Source organism: Schistocerca nitens, chromosome 3 (genome assembly GCF_023898315.1).
Source record: "Schistocerca nitens isolate TAMUIC-IGC-003100 chromosome 3, iqSchNite1.1, whole genome shotgun sequence".
NCBI classification, from domain to species: domain Eukaryota; kingdom Metazoa; phylum Arthropoda; class Insecta; order Orthoptera; family Acrididae; genus Schistocerca; species Schistocerca nitens.
The window spans coordinates 225,453,681-225,471,662 of record NC_064616.1 but is presented as its reverse complement, the minus strand read 5'-3'; the positions used below and the strand labels follow the sequence as shown (position 1 = coordinate 225,471,662).

General features: G+C 43.4%; 1 protein-coding gene across 1 annotated transcript in view; it reads right to left on the bottom strand.

Moving 5' to 3' along the window:
- LOC126248186 (unconventional myosin-Va) overlaps positions 1-17,982 on the bottom strand; it is a 365,334-nt gene that overhangs the window by 33,939 nt on the left and 313,413 nt on the right. The window contains exons 20-26 of the mRNA XM_049948965.1: positions 16,570-16,719; positions 15,789-15,885; positions 15,136-15,325; positions 14,856-15,054; positions 2,895-2,988; positions 2,577-2,759; positions 2,126-2,475 (exon numbers count right to left, since the gene is read on the bottom strand). Of these exons, the coding sequence (XP_049804922.1) occupies positions 2,126-2,475; positions 2,577-2,759; positions 2,895-2,988; positions 14,856-15,054; positions 15,136-15,325; positions 15,789-15,885; positions 16,570-16,719 (1,263 nt within the window). The remainder of the gene's footprint in view (positions 1-2,125; positions 2,476-2,576; positions 2,760-2,894; positions 2,989-14,855; positions 15,055-15,135; positions 15,326-15,788; positions 15,886-16,569; positions 16,720-17,982) is intronic.

The window sequence follows — 17,982 nt, the reverse complement described above, 5'->3', positions numbered from 1 at the left end:
TAACTTTCAACTGGTTTCACTTTGGTGCAAAAGTCTATACACTAATGATGTAGGTCAGTGTACTCAGAAGTGTGATAGTTAGCAAGCCACATATCTTCTCTGTGGTACTTCCATTCCCTCACATCGTTTTGGCATTTTTAACACCCGCCAATTGGCTCTGGCGTGTCCGATGCATTCTGCCAAAGAGGTATGAACGCTCACTGCAGCTGTGGGAGCACTGTAGACCTGGCTTCGGCAGAGTGGTAGTCCAAGTGAATTCTTCCCTGTGAAGCCATCAATTAGGAGACATGATTTGTCATCACACTGGTGTTGTGTATGTTTAGTGTGCTACATGCCTCGAGCTGCAAACTAACTAAAATCATCCACTGGATTTTGTGCTGGTACTTTACCTTGGGTCAGAATTGACTCAGTTTAGCTTGTACGAAGGGGAGTTTCATTATATAGAATGAACTCTCTCACTGCCGAGCTCTAGGAACACAACTTCTTGTTTGGCAGTTGAATTCAGTTATGAGCATCCTGTAAACTGGGTTAAAAGGTGGTCGAAGTGAGTTATGCCATCATCTGGACCGTAATATACACTTGCGCAGGGTCCATTGACTGGGTTATATGCAATTGTGTTTTTCTTAATATGTACACATGCTTTCTATTCATTACAGACCAGGAGTCATAGTTAACACTGCCGAACGAATACCAGTCCTTTGTGTTCTTGCCAAGGGAGTTTGTGGTAATTCGCAGCCTTCTTTATTGCTGCTTATTATGAGGTGGCCCATTTGGACTATGTTTTATTTCTTTTAAACCTCTGGTGAGTATTGTTCAGGGTTGATGATGTGCAAGGGTGAAAATGGATTTAAAAATCATGCATGACTGTTTTAAAGGGATGTTACTTTAATATGAGCTAAAATTTCTGAAGTTTTTACATTTATGAACAAATATGCTATTCAGTATTTGCTTTTTAATGGTTGCATGTTGAGGTTGTTATAATTCATGATAACTAATTACAAATATTCACTGAGGGCTTGCCTTTGGTTTGGATCTGATTCGGATTAACTATCTTGATATGTAATAAAGATGTTGTTTGAATGTTGTTTTGCATGCCTCTCAACCCAGCACCACCAATCCTAACTACCACATTATTGTTGATAACCTACAGCAGGTGTTCAAAACAGAATTGTAATTTGAAATTGTGCCAAATGTGAAATCCATGCCATCATACAGTTTTTATTGGCAAAAATATTTCAAATTTGTTGACATTTATCACAAATTTTTTTCTGTACAGGGACTACATGTGATGCATAAAGATGGTGTGCATCAGAGGTAGATTTTGTATAAACGTTTATGAGCAAATATTCGTGATGATAGAACTGGCGGTTCCTCTGTAGTCGGCAACAAATTGATACAGGAAAATCAGCAAAAGACTCCATGGAAACATGCATGTTTATAATATCCCCACTGTCATAACTTTCTGCAGATTTATCTGAAGGTTTTGTATAAGTTCATGTCGACACATTTAGGGTAGCACAAGTTCTCTTCTTGTTGTGCTCGAAAACTACTTTCCGAGCTGATTACTACTTCTTCTCCTTGACGATGTGGAAAGTGGCAATTAAGGTGGGTAAGGGCGCTTTTGAGGAGGAATTATCAGGGATTAACGGGGACTTACATAAAGGGAGAATTACACTTAGGATAATAGAGCAAAGAGAAGTAACAGTGACTAACAGACCACCAGCTGGTGAAAGAGAAACTGTGGAGAGTCGATGGAAAATGTAGGTAGTGATTTTGGTATCATGTTCTGGATGCAAGAGAATCGAAGTGTTGACAGACAAGAGGGAAGATTTCCCCAGAGGGTACAGAGTAACAGGCCATAACAGGATGTCCTGAATGGTGGAGCTTATGGATCTCAGCAACAAGTAGAAAAAGGGTATCCAGGGGCTGGTAGAAGTTAGGTAGAAGATAGATTCCACAAAGTATGTTAGAGAAGGAATTGTAGACAATGCTGGACTTATGGATTGTGGTCAAGCCTTATAGATGTCTCTTACATTTTCTAGTGATTACACTAATCAAACAGATCACTATCTGAAACCCATTGTTTGAAGAACACTTGCAGAGATACAGTAAATATTAGGCATACCTGATAGATTCCTACAGCTATGTCTGAAAGAACTTGTCTGTATTCAGACAGATCAAAATTCCTTAGACACTGTTCATTCTGTCTAGGTGTGTTTTCGGTCTGGAATGTTTTGTCTCCACTATACTGTTTCAAATTATGCAGAAGTCTCAGAGTGTTTGACAGCCACAAAACTGTTGTATCCATATCATCATGTCTTTTCTTAGTTACTTTCTTGATGGTGTTGATAGTTGCCGTCAGCAGTGACCGTACTTTCTCATCATCATTTGTACAATCTGTGTGCCTAATGCACATGAATAAAATGTATGCAGGCAATCCTGGTAACAGTGTTACAGCAATACGTGGCTTTAACTCTGCAATTATAAGAATAGAAAATTCAGAAACAATACAAACAATCAACATAGAAAAACTATCAGTGAACATTACACAAAAATATTCAGATGTGTGTACTGACCAAATATCAGATGCCTAACGATATGTTGAACATCCTCTTTGCGAAACTCAAACATGCCTTGGTAATGACTTTCCTTCTTTCTTGTCACTCTTATGTTATTCCTTTGATCTTGGCTCTTCACTAGAGTTTTCTCTGTTGCGCTTTCAGCTGTTTCAGTACTATTATCCAATTCATTTGGTAGTACTATGAACAAAAATTATACTCTTTCTTAAGGGGATAACCACAATCACTGCATTGAAAACAAACAAAAGTACACACACACACACACACACACACACACACACACACACACACACACACACACACGAATATACTTACAACCTGCATCCTGCAGTGCCTTAGTTTGCAGCTTTAAGTTCTTCTTACATTGTCGCAGTTCCTCTTTCGCTAAATCTAGTTTCTCTTGCAGGTCCTGTAATTTTTACACAACAGAATTAGAAATAATAAAGATAGACAAGGAAACAGTCTAACACAACATTTATTTTGCCATTTGCACTGTCTGTGGTAAAAATCAATATCTATCTAGATTTCGTCACACATATTAGTTCAGTTCAGCATTGTTACACGAGTACCAGTAAACAAAGCTGTATTCGCATGTACTGACTTGAAAAACATCACATGAAATTATAAGAAATGGGATTAATTATTATGCAACTGCTGAAGAAATGGTTGCACTACAAATTTTATCAGTTTGTCCATCACTGAAACCTCTAATAGATTTATATTTAAAAAATCCAGGAGCATTGGTGGCAGGTTAAAAAACTTCCACTTCTCCTTGGGACATATTGACATTTAGCAATTATGATGAACATGTAGGAAGATCATTTCAGTGCACACTTCGCTGCAGAGTGAAAATCTCATTCTGGAAACATGTAGGATATTTGTCAGGTTTCTTATCATCTACAGAGAAGGTATCATGAAAGCGAGTTCATATATCGTCACAGAGAAAAGAAGTTCTAGCTATGTACGTTGTTCCAACATAGTCTTCAGATATATTCATTTCTTCTCTGACAATGGAACCTTATACTTAGGTCTTAACAAAAAAATCATTTGTTCTTACTGGTCTACATACACACGCTGCAGTTTAGCAAAAGACAAGAAGCCAAGTACAGTTCACTAGCATTTATCAAACCAGTTACTTCATAGTTCAAGGAGATATCAAACAGGTCAGGAAGCCACAGAAAGAGATCACAGCATTTACAATCCTATAACCAGATGAAAGAGGGTAAATTCTAGACATACCCGAGAGTAGACTGAAAAGTGCAGAAGGAATACCACGATTTAACATTTCTGGCTTCACTTACTCTGTTTCTTATTGCATAATCAGTATAATATCTGTGGTTAAGTGACAGGGCCAAGGCTGACAGTATTTTTTTAATGATGAAAACAGTAGAATGCATACCATATAGTAAGAAAGAGATGAAGCAGTCAGTTCCATAATGGATGAAAGCAATCTGCCTCCATACCACAGCAATGTACTACTTATTCACTATGAGAAAGTTTGTTACAAAGAAGGAACAAATTGGATAATTTATGGTGTAGCTGTGTTTAAAATATGACAGTAGCTGTGTTTAAAATATGACAATCTAAATGTGTGGAACTGTTCACAGTAACAGCTAAATTTGCTCAATGAGCTGCAGCTTGAGACAATGTGAATGACAGCCAATTGAGTCTATGATCAGTAAGCAACCCAACACACCAACTCCTCTGCAACACACAGGACTGGAAATACTGTGTTATAAATCAAAACTGTCCATAATCAAGCTACAATTAATGATAATTTTTGTACCATGTGTAGCTTCCACTGTCTGTGTAAGAACTGAAACTGTAGTAGCCACCAGAAAGATCGCGGGAGGCGCACATTGGCACGGCGCGTCACGGGCGGTAGTTGCCGCAAGTAGAGTCCCGTCCACCAGAGGGCACGCGAGAATTCGGACGCGACCTCTGCCGGCGTAACAACAAGAACAACAACAACAACTCCAGCAGCACGGGCCGTGCCCAGTCAGTCAACATCGGGCGTGCCTAGGACACAGTCCCGGTCTACGCTAAGTGAAGTGCGACGTAAACGTGAACAGTGTTACTACACAATTGGCGACGAGTAGGGTCGTTCTTTCGCGTGTTGCGTCGTTGTTCCGGTTTCGCAGTTTCTCCACGGCATGGAGGATTTGGTGCGAGTTTTGGTTGCGCAGCAGACGGAACTCATGGCCACCATGAAACAAGTGCTTCCGGCGTTGCTCTCCACGCCGTCTGCTCCGGCGCAGTTCCCTCCTCCCTTTCCCCCGTATGACGAGACGGCGGAGGATTGGGACGCATATGAACATCGCCTTCGGCAGCATTTCTCCACCTCGAGCAATTAAACAGAGAACCGACTCGTGGAGATAACATCTTGGACCTACTGATAACAAACAGACCGAACTTCTCGACTCTGTAAGTGCAGAACAGGGAATCAGTGATCATAAGGCCGTTGTAGCATCCCTGAATATGGAAGTTAATAGGAATATAAAAAAAGGGAGGAAGGTTTATCTGTTTAGCAAGAGTAATAGAAGGCAGATTTCAGACCACCTAACAGATCAAAACGAAAATTTCTGTTCCGACACTGATAATGTTGAGTGTTTATGGAAAAAGTTCAAGGCAATCGTAAAATGCGTTTTAGACAGGTACGTGCCGAGTAAAACTGTGAGGGACGGGAAAAACCCACCGTGGCACAACAACAAAGTTAGGAAACTACTGCGAAAGCAAAGAGAGCTTCACTCCAAGTTTAAACGCAGCCAAAACCTCTCAGACAAACAGAAGCTAAGCGATGTCAAAGTTAGCGTAAGGAGGGCTATGCGAGAAGCGTTCAGTGAATTCGAAAGTAAAATTCTATGTACAGACTTGACAGAAAATCCTAGGAAGTTCTGGTCTTACGTTAAATCAGTAAGTGGCTCGAAACAGCATATCCAGACACTCCGGGATGATGATGGCATTGAAACAGAGGATGACACGCGTAAAGCTGAAATACTGAACACCTTTTTCCAAAGCTGTTTCACGGAGGAAGACCGCACTGCAGTTCCTTCTCTAAATCCTCGCACAAACGAAAAAATGGCTGACATCGAAATAAGTGTCCAAGGAATAGAAAAGCAACTGGAATCACTCAACAGAGGAAAGTCCACTGGACCTGACGGGATACCAATTCGATTCTACACAGAGTACGCGAAAGAACTTGCCCCCCTTCTAACAGCCGTGTACCGCAAGTCTCTAGAGGAGCGGAGGGTTCCAAATGATTGGAAAAGAGCACAGGTAGTCCCAGTCTTCAAGAAGGGTCGTCGAGCAGATGCGCGAAACTATAGACCTATATCTCTGACGTCGATCTGTTGTAGAATTTTAGAACATGTTTTTTGCTCGAGTATCATGTCGTTTTTGGAAACCCAGAATCTACTATGTAGGAATCAACATGGATTCCGGAAACAGCGATCGTGTGAGACCCAACTCGCGTTATTTGTTCACGAGACCCAGAAAATATTAGATACAGGCTCCCAGGTAGATGCTATTTTTCTTGACTTCCGGAAGGCGTTCGATACAGTTCCGCACTGTCGCCTGATAAACAAAGTAAGAGCCTACGGAATATCAGACCAGCTGTGTGGCTGGATTGAAGAGTTTTTAGCAAACAGAACACAGCATGTTGTTATCAATGGAGAGACGTCTACAGACGTTAAGGTAACCTCTGGCGTGCCACAGGGAAGTGTTATGGGATCATTGCTTTTCACAATATATATAAATGACCTAGTAGATAGTGTCGGAAGTTCCATGCGGCTTTTCGCGGATGATGCTGTAGTATACAGAGAAGTTGCAGCATTAGAAAATTGTAGCGAAATGCAGGAAGATCTGCAGCGGATAGGCACTTGGTGCAGGGAGTGGCAACTGTCCCTTAACATAGACAAATGTAATGTATTGCGAATACATAAAAAGAAGGCTCCTTTATTGTATGATTATATGATAGCGGAACAAACACTGGTAGCAGTTACTTCTGTAAAATATCTGGGAGTATGCGTGCGGAACGATTTGAAGTGGAATGATCATATAAAATTAATTGTTGGTAAGGCGGGTACCAGGTTGAGATTCATTGGGAGAGTGCTTAGAAAATTTAGTCCAGCAACAAAGGAGGTGGCTTACAAAACACTCGTTCGACCTATACTTGAGTATTGCTCATCAGTGTGGGATCCGTACCAGATCGGGTTGACGGAGGAGATAGAGAAGATCCAAAGAAGAGCGGCGCGTTTCGTCACAGGGTTATTTGGTAACCGTGATAGCGTTACGGAGATGTTTAATAAACTCAAGTGGCAGACTCTGCAAGAGAGGCGCTCTGCATCGCGGTGTAGCTTGCTCGCCAGGTTTCGAGAGGGTGCGTTTCTGGATGAGGTATCGAGTATATTGCTTCCCCCTACTTATACCTCCCGAGGAGATCACGAATGTAAAATTAGAGAGATTAGAGCGCGCACGGAGGCTTTCAGACAGTCGTTCTTCCCGCGAACCATACGCGACTGGAACAGGAAAGGGAGGTAATGACAGTGGCACGTAAAGTGCCCTCCGCCACACACTGTTGGGTGGCTTGCGGAGTATGAATGTAGATGTAGATTTCCAGGCGTTTCATGTTGCCGAGGCGGAGGTATGTCGTGCTCTCTTCTTGTCTTGGATATCTCCCTCGCTGTATCAAGTTTTGCGGCAGCTAGCGCCGTTGCAGGAACCCTCGTCCTTGACTTTTGACGCATTGTGTTCGTTGCTGTCTTCCTATTATCGCCGCCGCACGCATGTTGTGGCGGCTAGGGTCGAGTTCTATCAATGCAAGAAACAGCCCCATCAGTCTTACCGGGCGTGGGCCGCTACCCTGCACGGTCTTAGTCGCAAGTGTCATTTTGTCACGGAGCAGTCGCGAGAGTCGTATGCCCACGTTATGGTACGCGACGTCATTGTTCGTTCGGCCCCAGATAGTGAGGTCCGGCAACGGGCCCTGCAGTTAGAAGACCCTTCCCTCGAGGAAGTTCTGTCCATTGCTCAATCGTATGAAGTCTCTCACGCGGCAGGTCAACAGCTGGAAGCGTGGTGCGACGTCGTGGAGGTTCAGGGTGGCGCGGCCGCGTCCACTGTGTCCGGGGTGGACGACGTGCGAGCGGTACAACCCGGCCGTTACGGCCGCTCCCGCACGGCGCGTAAGCAGAATTCCGGCCGCCGGCCCCTGTTGCCGTCCTGTGCGTCGTGCTATATACATCACGATCGGTCAGAGTGCCCCCAGCGTTGGGCCGTTTGTCGCAAATGTAATAAAAAGGTCACATTGCTAAAGTTTGCCGCTCAGCCTCAAAGGCATCGAAGGAAGCAAGTACAGAGGACATGGACGTTGACATTCAGGAAGTTTCATCGGGCCAGGCTCCCGACGCATCGGCCCACAAACTCTTTATTGAGGTGTCGGTTCGGTCGCGCCGGTTACAACTGCAAGTAGATACGGGGGCGGCAGTTTCGTTGTTGAATGCACAAACTTATTCCGACCTTGGATCGCCCCCGTTGGCGCCAGTTTACCGGCGTCTACGCGGTTATAGTAAACAGTTCATTCCCCTACTGGGTCAATTCACTGCCGACGTGACTTACAAATCAGTCACTCGGCCTATTACTTTTATTGTTGTCAGTGATGCGAGCTCCGCTAACCTTTTTGGCCTGGATGCCTTTCAGGCTTTCGGTTTTTCTATTGCTGACACCATACAGTTGGTCTCAGAAGACGTTCCCTATCACTCATTGGAATCTTTGATCTCAGACTTTCCAGATATTTTTGAGGAGGGCCTGGGGCGTGTTTCCGATTTTGAAGCTCACTTAACGTTGAAGGCGTCGGCTCGCCCGCGTTTTCTACGCGCGAGACAGATCCCCTTGGCTCTCCGCCCTCAGGTAAAGGAAGAGCTAGACCGGCTGACAGCCCTAGGGGTCGTTCTTCCCGTTTCTTCCAGTGAGTGGGCTTCGCCCCTCGTTATTGTCAAGAAGCCCTCAGGAAACTTACGTCTTTGTGGCGATTTCAAGGCCACCATTAATTCCCAATTGGTGGTGGACACCTATCCTTTGCCTCGTGCTGATGAATTGTTCTCCGCTGTGGCGGGTGGCCAATATTTTTCGAAAATCGATCTGTCGGAGGCTTATCATCAGATACCTCTTGATGAGGACTCCAAACGGCTGGCGGTCGTCAACACCCCGTTTGGCCTTTACCAATACCAGCGGTTGGCTTTTGGAATATCCAGTGCCCCGGCGATATTCCAGCGTTATCTTGAGCATGTCACGTCGACAATCCCTCATTGTATTAATTACCTGGATGACATAATTGTCACAGGCCGCAGCACGAAGGAACACTTGCACAACCTTCGCACCCTCTTTCTCAAATTCAGGTCTGTGGGCTTGCGTTGCAACCTGCATAAGTCAACCTTCTTCCAACCGTCCATTGAGTATGTGGGCTACACCATATCTCGGCATAGCATACAGCCACTAGGAAGTTTGGTCCAAGGTATCGTCAACCTTCCTCGGCCCACTTCGCTGAAAGAGTTACAAGCCTTTTTAGGCAAGATAGCCTATTACCACCGGTTCATTCCCAGGGCTTCCACTATAGCCCACCCCCTGTACTGCCTTCTGCACAAGGGTGTTCCTTTTGATTGGTCGCCTGCATGCGAGCGAGCATTCACCTCGTTGAAGGGCCTCCTCACTTCAGCCCCTTGTTTGGCTACTTTTGATCCCCGTAAGCTGTTGGTCCTGGCTACAGATGCTTCGCAGTATGGGGTGGGGGCGGTCCTGGCCCATCGCAACGCAGACGGTTCCGAGCAACCACTGGCGTTTGCGTCTAAAACGCTTAGTCCCGCGCAGGCCCATTACTCCCAGGTGGAAAAAGAGGCTTTGGCCATTGTCTACGCTGTTACCAAGTTTCACCCTTTCTTGTACGGCACGAAGTTTCAGTTAATCACTGACCATAAGCCGTTAATATCGTTATTTGGCCCCACCTCTCAGATTCCGGATAGGGCGGCCCACAGACTACAGCGCTGGGCCTTGTTCCTCTCTAAGTACCATTATGACATTCATTTTCGCCCTACAGGACAGCATGCCAACGCCAACGCTCTTTCCCGTCTTCCGGTGGGCCCGGATCCTACGTTTGATCGAGAGGAGATTATGTGTTTTCATTTGGATGTGGCATCCCGCCAAGCAGTTGATGGCTTTCCGATCACTAGTTCTCGAGTCGCCAGGGAAACGGCGGCTGACCCGGTTCTCCGGCAAGTAGTTCGCCTCATTCAGCAGGGGTGGTCCTCCCGCCCTTCAGGCAGGGCCTCGGACCCTCTTCGTAATTATTTTCTTCTACGAGACCGCCTCTCGGTCTTGGAAGGAGTTCTCCTTCTGGCTACCGATGATACAGCTCCTCGCGTGGTTGTTCCTGCAGGTTTACGAAGGGAGGTCCTCACGTTATTACATGCGGGGCACTGGGGTGTTTCCCGTACTAAAACCTTGGCTCGCAGACATGTGTACTGGCCCGGTATTGACAGAGAAATTGAGCACTTGGTGGCCGCCTGTTCCCAGTGTGCGAGCCAACAAGCATCTCCCAGGGCAGCGTTCTCTTCATGGCCGCCGGCAACACAAGCATGGGAACGTGTTCACATCGATTTTGCGGGCCCGTTTCTCAATGGCTTTTGGCTCATTGTCATTGATGCTTATTCCCGATTCCCATATGTGGTTCGCTGCTCCTCAACCACTTCAGAAGTTGCAATCCAGGCACTAGCAAAAATCTTTTCTGTGGAAGGTCTGCCAATCACCCTGGTCTCAGACAATGGACCGCAGTTTATTTCGCAGACCTTCCAGGATTTTTGTAGGCGCTTCGGTATTCGGCACGTTTGCTCTCCCCCCTTCCATCCACAATCGAATGGGGAAGCCGAGCGCATGGTGCGCACATTTAAGACGCAGATGAAAAAGTATGTGCACGAATTTCCTGCAGAGGAAGCCTTGACGTTTTTCTTGACGGCATACCGGACCACACCAATGGGCGACCGCAGCCCCGCAGAGCTCCTCCATGGGCGTCAACCTAGGACTCTGCTGCACCTCCTCCGGCCTGGTCCTCGCCAGTCTTCACAAAACGAAGTACCTGGCTTTCCACTGGGTATGTCGGTCTGGGCCCGTGGGTTTGGTCGCAATCCACGTTGGATACCGGCGGTGGTCCTGCGCCGAAATGGCCGCCGGCTCTATACCTTGCAGGCGGGGGATCGGGTGGTATGTCGTCACCAAAATCAGCTACGTCCACGTTCGGGCACCCACCCTCCGACCTCTCGGACACCAGCTTCCCCATTGCCGGCACCTGTATTGGTTTCACAGGGGACGTTACCTCCTCTCCCCGCTGTGACTCTGCCGCACTGCGATGGTTCTCACCCTTGGCAGCCTCCAGTAGCTCCAGCACCGGCATCGCCATCATTCGAGATGCCCCAGCGAGAGCCGGCCCCCCTCGCAGGTTCGGTTTCTCAGGGGGCTAGTTCACCTGTGGTTGTCCCTCCCCCTTCATCCCCACCACTGGGTCTTGCCCCTCCCGAGGTGGAACGGGATCCGGAGTTCGACAGCTTGTCACCCGTTCTGTCCCGAGCTCCGGTTGTGGGATGACGGGGGCCTCTTCGTGTGGGTCACTTCCAGCCGTATTCAAAGGTTCCAGCTCGAGGGTTGGCAGATCCCCTGGACTCCGGCCATCCAATGGATGTGGAGGTCATCGCACCTGCCCGACGCTCCACCTTCCGACGCAGTGGATCACAGTGGCTTCACCCCCCGAAGGAGGAGGAGTGTAGTAGCCACCAGAAAGATCGCGGGAGGCGCACATTGGCACGGCGCGTCACGGGCGGTAGTTGCCGCAAGTAGAGTCCCGTCCACCAGAGGGCACGCGAGAATTCGGACGCGACCTCTGCCGGCGTAACAAGAACAACAACAACAACAACAACAACAACAACAACTCCAGCAGCACGGGCCGTGCCGAGTCAGTCAACATTGGGCATGCCTAGGACACAGTCCCGGTCTACGCTAAGTGAAGTGCGACGTAAACGTGAACAGTGTTACTACAGAAACCATTAATTGATTTGTTAAAAATTACATTTTTCACTTCAGCATTTGATTTCTGTGTGAAGAACACTTCACCTCTAGTAGCTGTTGACTTAACAGAAAACGTACTGTTAATTCACTAGCTGGTACATTCACGAAATACAATACTGTCACATTCTGCAAAATACCCATTAACGTTTATTCAGGACCAGTTTCAGTGAGCTCTACACTTCAGACAAGAACACTACTAACACTGGAATGCAGATGAGAATGCATTATTTGGAATTATTATGAGACTGGTTAAACATGCAGTGCAATTTCTCAACCTGCAAACAAATCATTTCCTGGCCACCCATGTATGCTAGTCCTGTTCACTATTTTAGTCACCTCTATCAGTTTCCGGCTGCAAGGGGCAGAGGGTTTTCATTCAGCCTGAAGATGATGGGCCGGTCATCCCCTGTCGTCATCGTCAATCTGAGGGCTGGTTTGATGCAGCTCCCCATGTTACTCTACCCTGTGCAAGCCTCTTCATCTCCGAGTAACTACTATAAACTACAGCCTTTTGAGCCTGTGAACTGTACTCATCTCTTACACTGCCTCTAGAATTTTTAACCCCTCCACCATATGCGTGCATCCAGTACTTAAATTGGTTATCCCTTTATGTCTAAGAATGTGTCCTATCAACCAATCCCTTCTTTTAGTCAAGTTGTGCAACAAATTTCATCTCTCCCCAATTCTATTCAGTATCTCTTCATTAGCTATGCAGTAAATCCATCTAACCTTCAGAATGATCAATCCATCTAACCTTCAGAATTATTCTCTAGCGCCACATTTGAAAAGATTTTATTCTCTTCTTGTCTACACTGTTCACTGTCTACATTTCACCTATTTACATGGCAACACTCCAGACAAATACCTTCAGAAAAAGCTTCCCGACACTTGAATCTATATTCGATGTTAACAAATTTCTCTTCTTCAGAAACACTTCTCTTGGGATTTCCTGTCTACGTTTTATATCCTCTCTACTTTGGTCATCATTTATTTTACTGTCCAAATAGCAGAACTAATCTTCTGCTGTTAGTGTCTTGTTTCCTACACTAATTCCTTCTGCATTGCCCGACTTAATTTGACTACATTCCATTACCCTTGTCTTACTTTTGTTGATGTCCATCTTGCATCCTCCTAAGTCCTTTGCTATCTCTGACAGAATTACAATGTCACTGGCAAGCCTGCAAGTTTTTATTTCTTCTCCCTGAACTTCAAATTTTTCTATCATCTCCGTTACTGCTTGCTTAATGTACAGACTGAACACTAGGAATAGGCTACAACTATCTCTCATTCCCGTCTCAGCCACTGTTACCCTTTCATGCCCCCTTAACTTCTGTAACTAGTGTCTGGTTTCTGTACAGGTTGTAAATAGCCTTTCGCTTCCTTACTTTATATCACTGCTACCTTCAGAATTTCAAAGAGAGTATTCAAGTCAATATTGTTAAAAACATTTCTCTAAATCTACAAATGCTACAACACATGTTTGCCTTTCCTTAACTCATCTTCTAAGAGAAGTCTTAGGGTCAGTATGTACTGGGTCTTCCTACATTTCTTTGGAATCACAATTGATCTTCCCTAAGGTCAGTTTCTGCCAGTTTTTCCATTCTCCTGTAAAGAGTTCATTTTAGCATTTTACAGTCATGATTTATTAAACTGGTAGTATAGTAACATCGACATCTGTAAGCACCTGCTTTTTTGCGATTGAAATTATTACATTCTTCTTGAGGTCTGGGGGTACTTCACCTATCTCAAAGATCTTGCAATTTTATCATGGTTTGCTCTCCTAAGGCCGTCAGTAGTTCTGAGGGAATGTCATAATATCTCCTGTCCCATCTTCATCTATGTCCTCTTCCATTTCCATAATATTGCCTTTCAGCTTTCCCTTCTTCCCTTAATACTGGTTTCCCATCTGAACGCTTGATATTCATACAGCTACTTCTCTTTTCTCCCCAGGCCTCTTTACTTTTCCTGTGGGTGGTATCTATCATTCGCCTAGTGCTTCTATATCCTTACATTTCTCCTCTTGTCATTCCTGCCTCGCCATTTTTTACTTCTTGTCAATCTCACATTTTAGATGATTATAATAGAGGGAAACATTCCACGTAGGAAAAAGTATCATGTGACCTTGGAATTTTCACAGTGGATTTCGGAGATTGGGAAGTGATCCTTCATAATAAACTAAGTTATCTGCAGTACAAAACATTGAGAGATTCTGAAATTGCATTTCCTGTGTAGGCATGAATTTTCATTTGAACTTTCCAGTGTTCTAGGTCAGTGTTGTTTTTAAGTGAATGTGCATTTGATATGTACACAGCTTACATCAGGTTGCTGAGACAGTAGACAGGTGAACATCAGTGTTTTAGTGAACATGACAGACTTGGCAAGGTAAATTACATTTCTTTTCGTGGAAATTTGGGAGTAATGTCTGAGTGAGTATTTCCCAATTGATTTTGAATGGAGGGAGGGAGGGAGGGAGGCAGAGAGAGAGAGAGAGAGAGAGAGAGAGAGAGAGAGAGAGAGAGAGAGAGATGGGGCACTATCTCTATAGTACATCATTGAGACAGGGCATGTAATATTGTTGGTTATCTATCGAACAAATAGGAATGTTGAGCTTGATGACAAGTCTTTCTGGCTGTCATTCATGGAGCGAGGTATGTGCAGCATGAGTTTACATTCATACTGCACTCATCTGCTACAACAGGAAAGACTGCACTCCAAAAGCAGTCGCCACAGTCATCAACATGACAAAAAATGAAGTTGACACTTCATTACTTGGCTGGAAGATGAAAATGGCAAACCCTATCCACTATAACCCAATCAAGAAAGCAGCATGGTATTTGTGCCCAGCCCCGAAGTTCAGCATTAAGTAAGGGAACAACTGCAACTAACTGGAAACATTGCAGAAAGTAAGGTAACTATTAACGGTGAAAGAGACCACAATACACTACAACCATCACTGCTGACTTGGCCCCAATCCTAAATGCATTCTCCTCATGTGTGTTTTTACCAATGAGAAAAAAGCTATTGGAGTACACTGTTTCCTCCCCAATTACAATAGTCCACATTATCAGCTCTTCATGTACGTTTGTTTCCTCCCAAAACATCGCGCAGATGTCATCTGGTTTGTAATATAGTGTATTAAAATTGAGTATGATCTCAATTACTACTTACCAAGTTTTCTGAAGTCAGTCTTCTAATTTCATGTTGCATAAAAGCCTCAGTTTGAGTTTGTGGACTTTTAGTTAAGCTCATAGACAAGAGCTTGCGCTGATTATCATTCTCCTCTCTGAGTTTCTCATTTTCTTGTTGAAGTTCTTCTCTTTCTACTTGCCACCTATTTTTTTCTTGTTGTAGTTCATCTTCCAGCTGCCTATATGAATTAACAATTTAAAGAGTTAATGATTCCCAGCTGTAATTAACCAAAATAAGATAACTAAATTTCTGCACTCACCTGTTTATCTTCTTTTGTGCTTCAAATGCCATTACTAACTCCCCATCCTCATTTATTAAGTCAACATGACTTCCATAGTTGTTACTAGCTACATTTTTCAAACCTTGGGTTTGTTTTGCTAGAACACTATGTAACTGTATATTTTCCTCCCGCTGTCTGTCAAAATCAAGTTGCAGCTCATTGTATTCTCCTGAATGAGAAGAAATTTGTGGTAATATCAGACATAAATGAAACTGACACTCAGTCAAATGCAGTAGCATAACAACAGTCACAAAGAAAATCTAATGCAATGTTTGTTAAGCAGTCTTCTGGAAACATCAAGTTTTTGTCTAAAGTACTTGATAACACAGCAAACTTAAGACTCACATTGGAAATACATTCTCAACCATTATCACCATTTTAATATTTCAGCAATTCTATGCCTTTGGCATGCAACCTTCTATAATAATTATTTTTGTCTAGAACTGGCAGTACTTGCATAAACATGCATTTACACAATATTTCCATTAATGGAGTGTGTATGGAGCCAACACAAAACATGAACTGTTAGTTTTACACTGAAAACAATGGACTTTTGCACTTGAAAGAGACAATAGAAAAGAAAAAATAACAAAGATCACTACTGTGATCAAGAAGCAACAACTTCAACTTACTTAAAAATTCTTCTTGTCCTGATCCCTCAGCTACAGCTATTTGCATTTTAGCCAGATTTGCACGTAATCTTGAATACTCCACTTCCAGTTGTTGTAACTGAAATTTAAATATCAAAGGTGTGACGTAAGAACACTGTCTCGGAGACAATAGTATTTAAAACTTAGTGGATACTTTTAATAAAACTAAACTGAATAATGTCAGTTTATGTTCTTAGCCCATAAAAAGCTGTTTTCCAGTAAATTATAATAGAAGACCACATAGATGACGCTTTGGAATACCGATTTTCTGTATCAGCTCTAAGAATGTTTTATGAGAAAGTTTGTACTCTTCTAATATATTATTTACACTGCAAGATATTATGTTACAAAATTTGTTATATATGTGTGCGTGTGTGTGTGTGTGTGGGGGGGGGGGGCTGTTAGCTAGCCAAAAATGATTGTTAATGCCCAAAACTGGTCAGGTAAAGTTTGAATGAAGACAAGAAAATCAATACTAGCAACTTATGCCAACAGCAGTAAAAAAAATAACCATCACATTGATGAAAGCTGCACAGTATCCATGCTGCAAAGTGTTTCTTTTATTAGGTTTCAAGCAATCATTTAATATAAATGCATAAATCTGTCTCTCATACATACAAAAATAGATTTTGAACAAAGAAATGGAAAAAATAATTCCTTAATCAACATTATTTTAAGCATGAAAGTCAAATATACTGTCACAGCATACTGATTTAACTTTTATAAATTGATTAGAAAGTTTAATCATCACTTCAAGTCTTACTCTAAAACGATCGTGTGAAAATGCTTCATCATCACGTGGCTTGTCTTGTTTATCAAGGAACTCTTCTACTTGCTTCTGCAACTTGTTTCGTTCCTTTTCCAATTCTTTTACCTTCTGCTGGAGCTTGAGAACTAGTTGAACACCTTCAATCTGAAAACAAATGCAACAAGGAAAAGCATTAGCAACTATTGCCAAATTACATGCGCCAGTAATAAAGCTTCCTTGGCAGTATGGTTTTACTTCCACGTATCATCTTTCTGAGGTGTAAGGCCTCATTTTAGGAATACTGCCTATTAGCAAAATGTTGAGTTTGAAACTGGTTTGAGATTTATTTAGAATAGTGTATTTTGTTTCCATTGATGCATAAAAATAGAAATTAAAGTTGACAGGTACAGCAGGTGAATTCAAACCCAATTACTCATGTGTGTAAATATATACATAAGAACCACAATTAATGCCTTGTCCTACCTGCAAAATATGCTTGTAAACTGTGGAAGTTTCCAGAAGAATATGAGAATAATGAATTCATCAAAGTATAAGTCACCTCCACTCCCCACACTAGAAAAGCACACTCATTGCTCTCGAGTAGTGTAAATGGCACGTAACTGGTGTCTGGCACCAAGAGCGCAAGTGACTCCCACTGGAGGCAGAAGACAAATGATGTAGAGTGTTGTGCGTGTGTGCGTGTGCGCGCGCCAATCAATTCTGTGGAATCAGTACAGTAATATGTGGTCAATGTGAAACCACCATAGACCGGCAGAAGGAAGCTATTGTGTTTGGACATATCTCTGAGCAAACCAGGAATGAAGTAGCCCCATTTGTTGGTGTACCAGCAAGGACTTTTCAAAATGCCTACAAGAAATCTTATAACACTTGCAGCTGTTTAACATGGTGTAAGAACAATAGTCGGAAAAATGATTCTAACTAATAGAAACAGATTCTAACAATTAGAAAAATAAGGTGAGTGTCATGCCTTGTCGATGACAATCGATTTCAAACCCAACATGTATTGCAACTATCAAAGCTGACATGAACTGCAACTGTCGGTAAATGCAGGTGTGTCTCAATCAGTTTCTTAGCTAACACTGTTAAGGGAATCGTATGCAATTGACATTTGGAGTGTGGTATATCAAAGTGAGACATATCTGCCAAACTTTAAGGGGCCAAACAACAGAAACTGGACAGTAGTTGACCGGGGGCATGTAGTGTGGTTTGATGAATTTTTTTTTTTAAATGACATAACAGGTTCAGCGCACTGATGGTTTAACGTGTCTTCATACAGAAGACAGTGTATTTTTGGTCAGAGGTGGTTCTGTTATGGTTTCAGACTTAGGACTGATAATGTTAAAAGTTTGTTACTTTTGAAGAAAAATTATTAACTGCTTAATTAAGTAATTATTCAGTACTGTATGT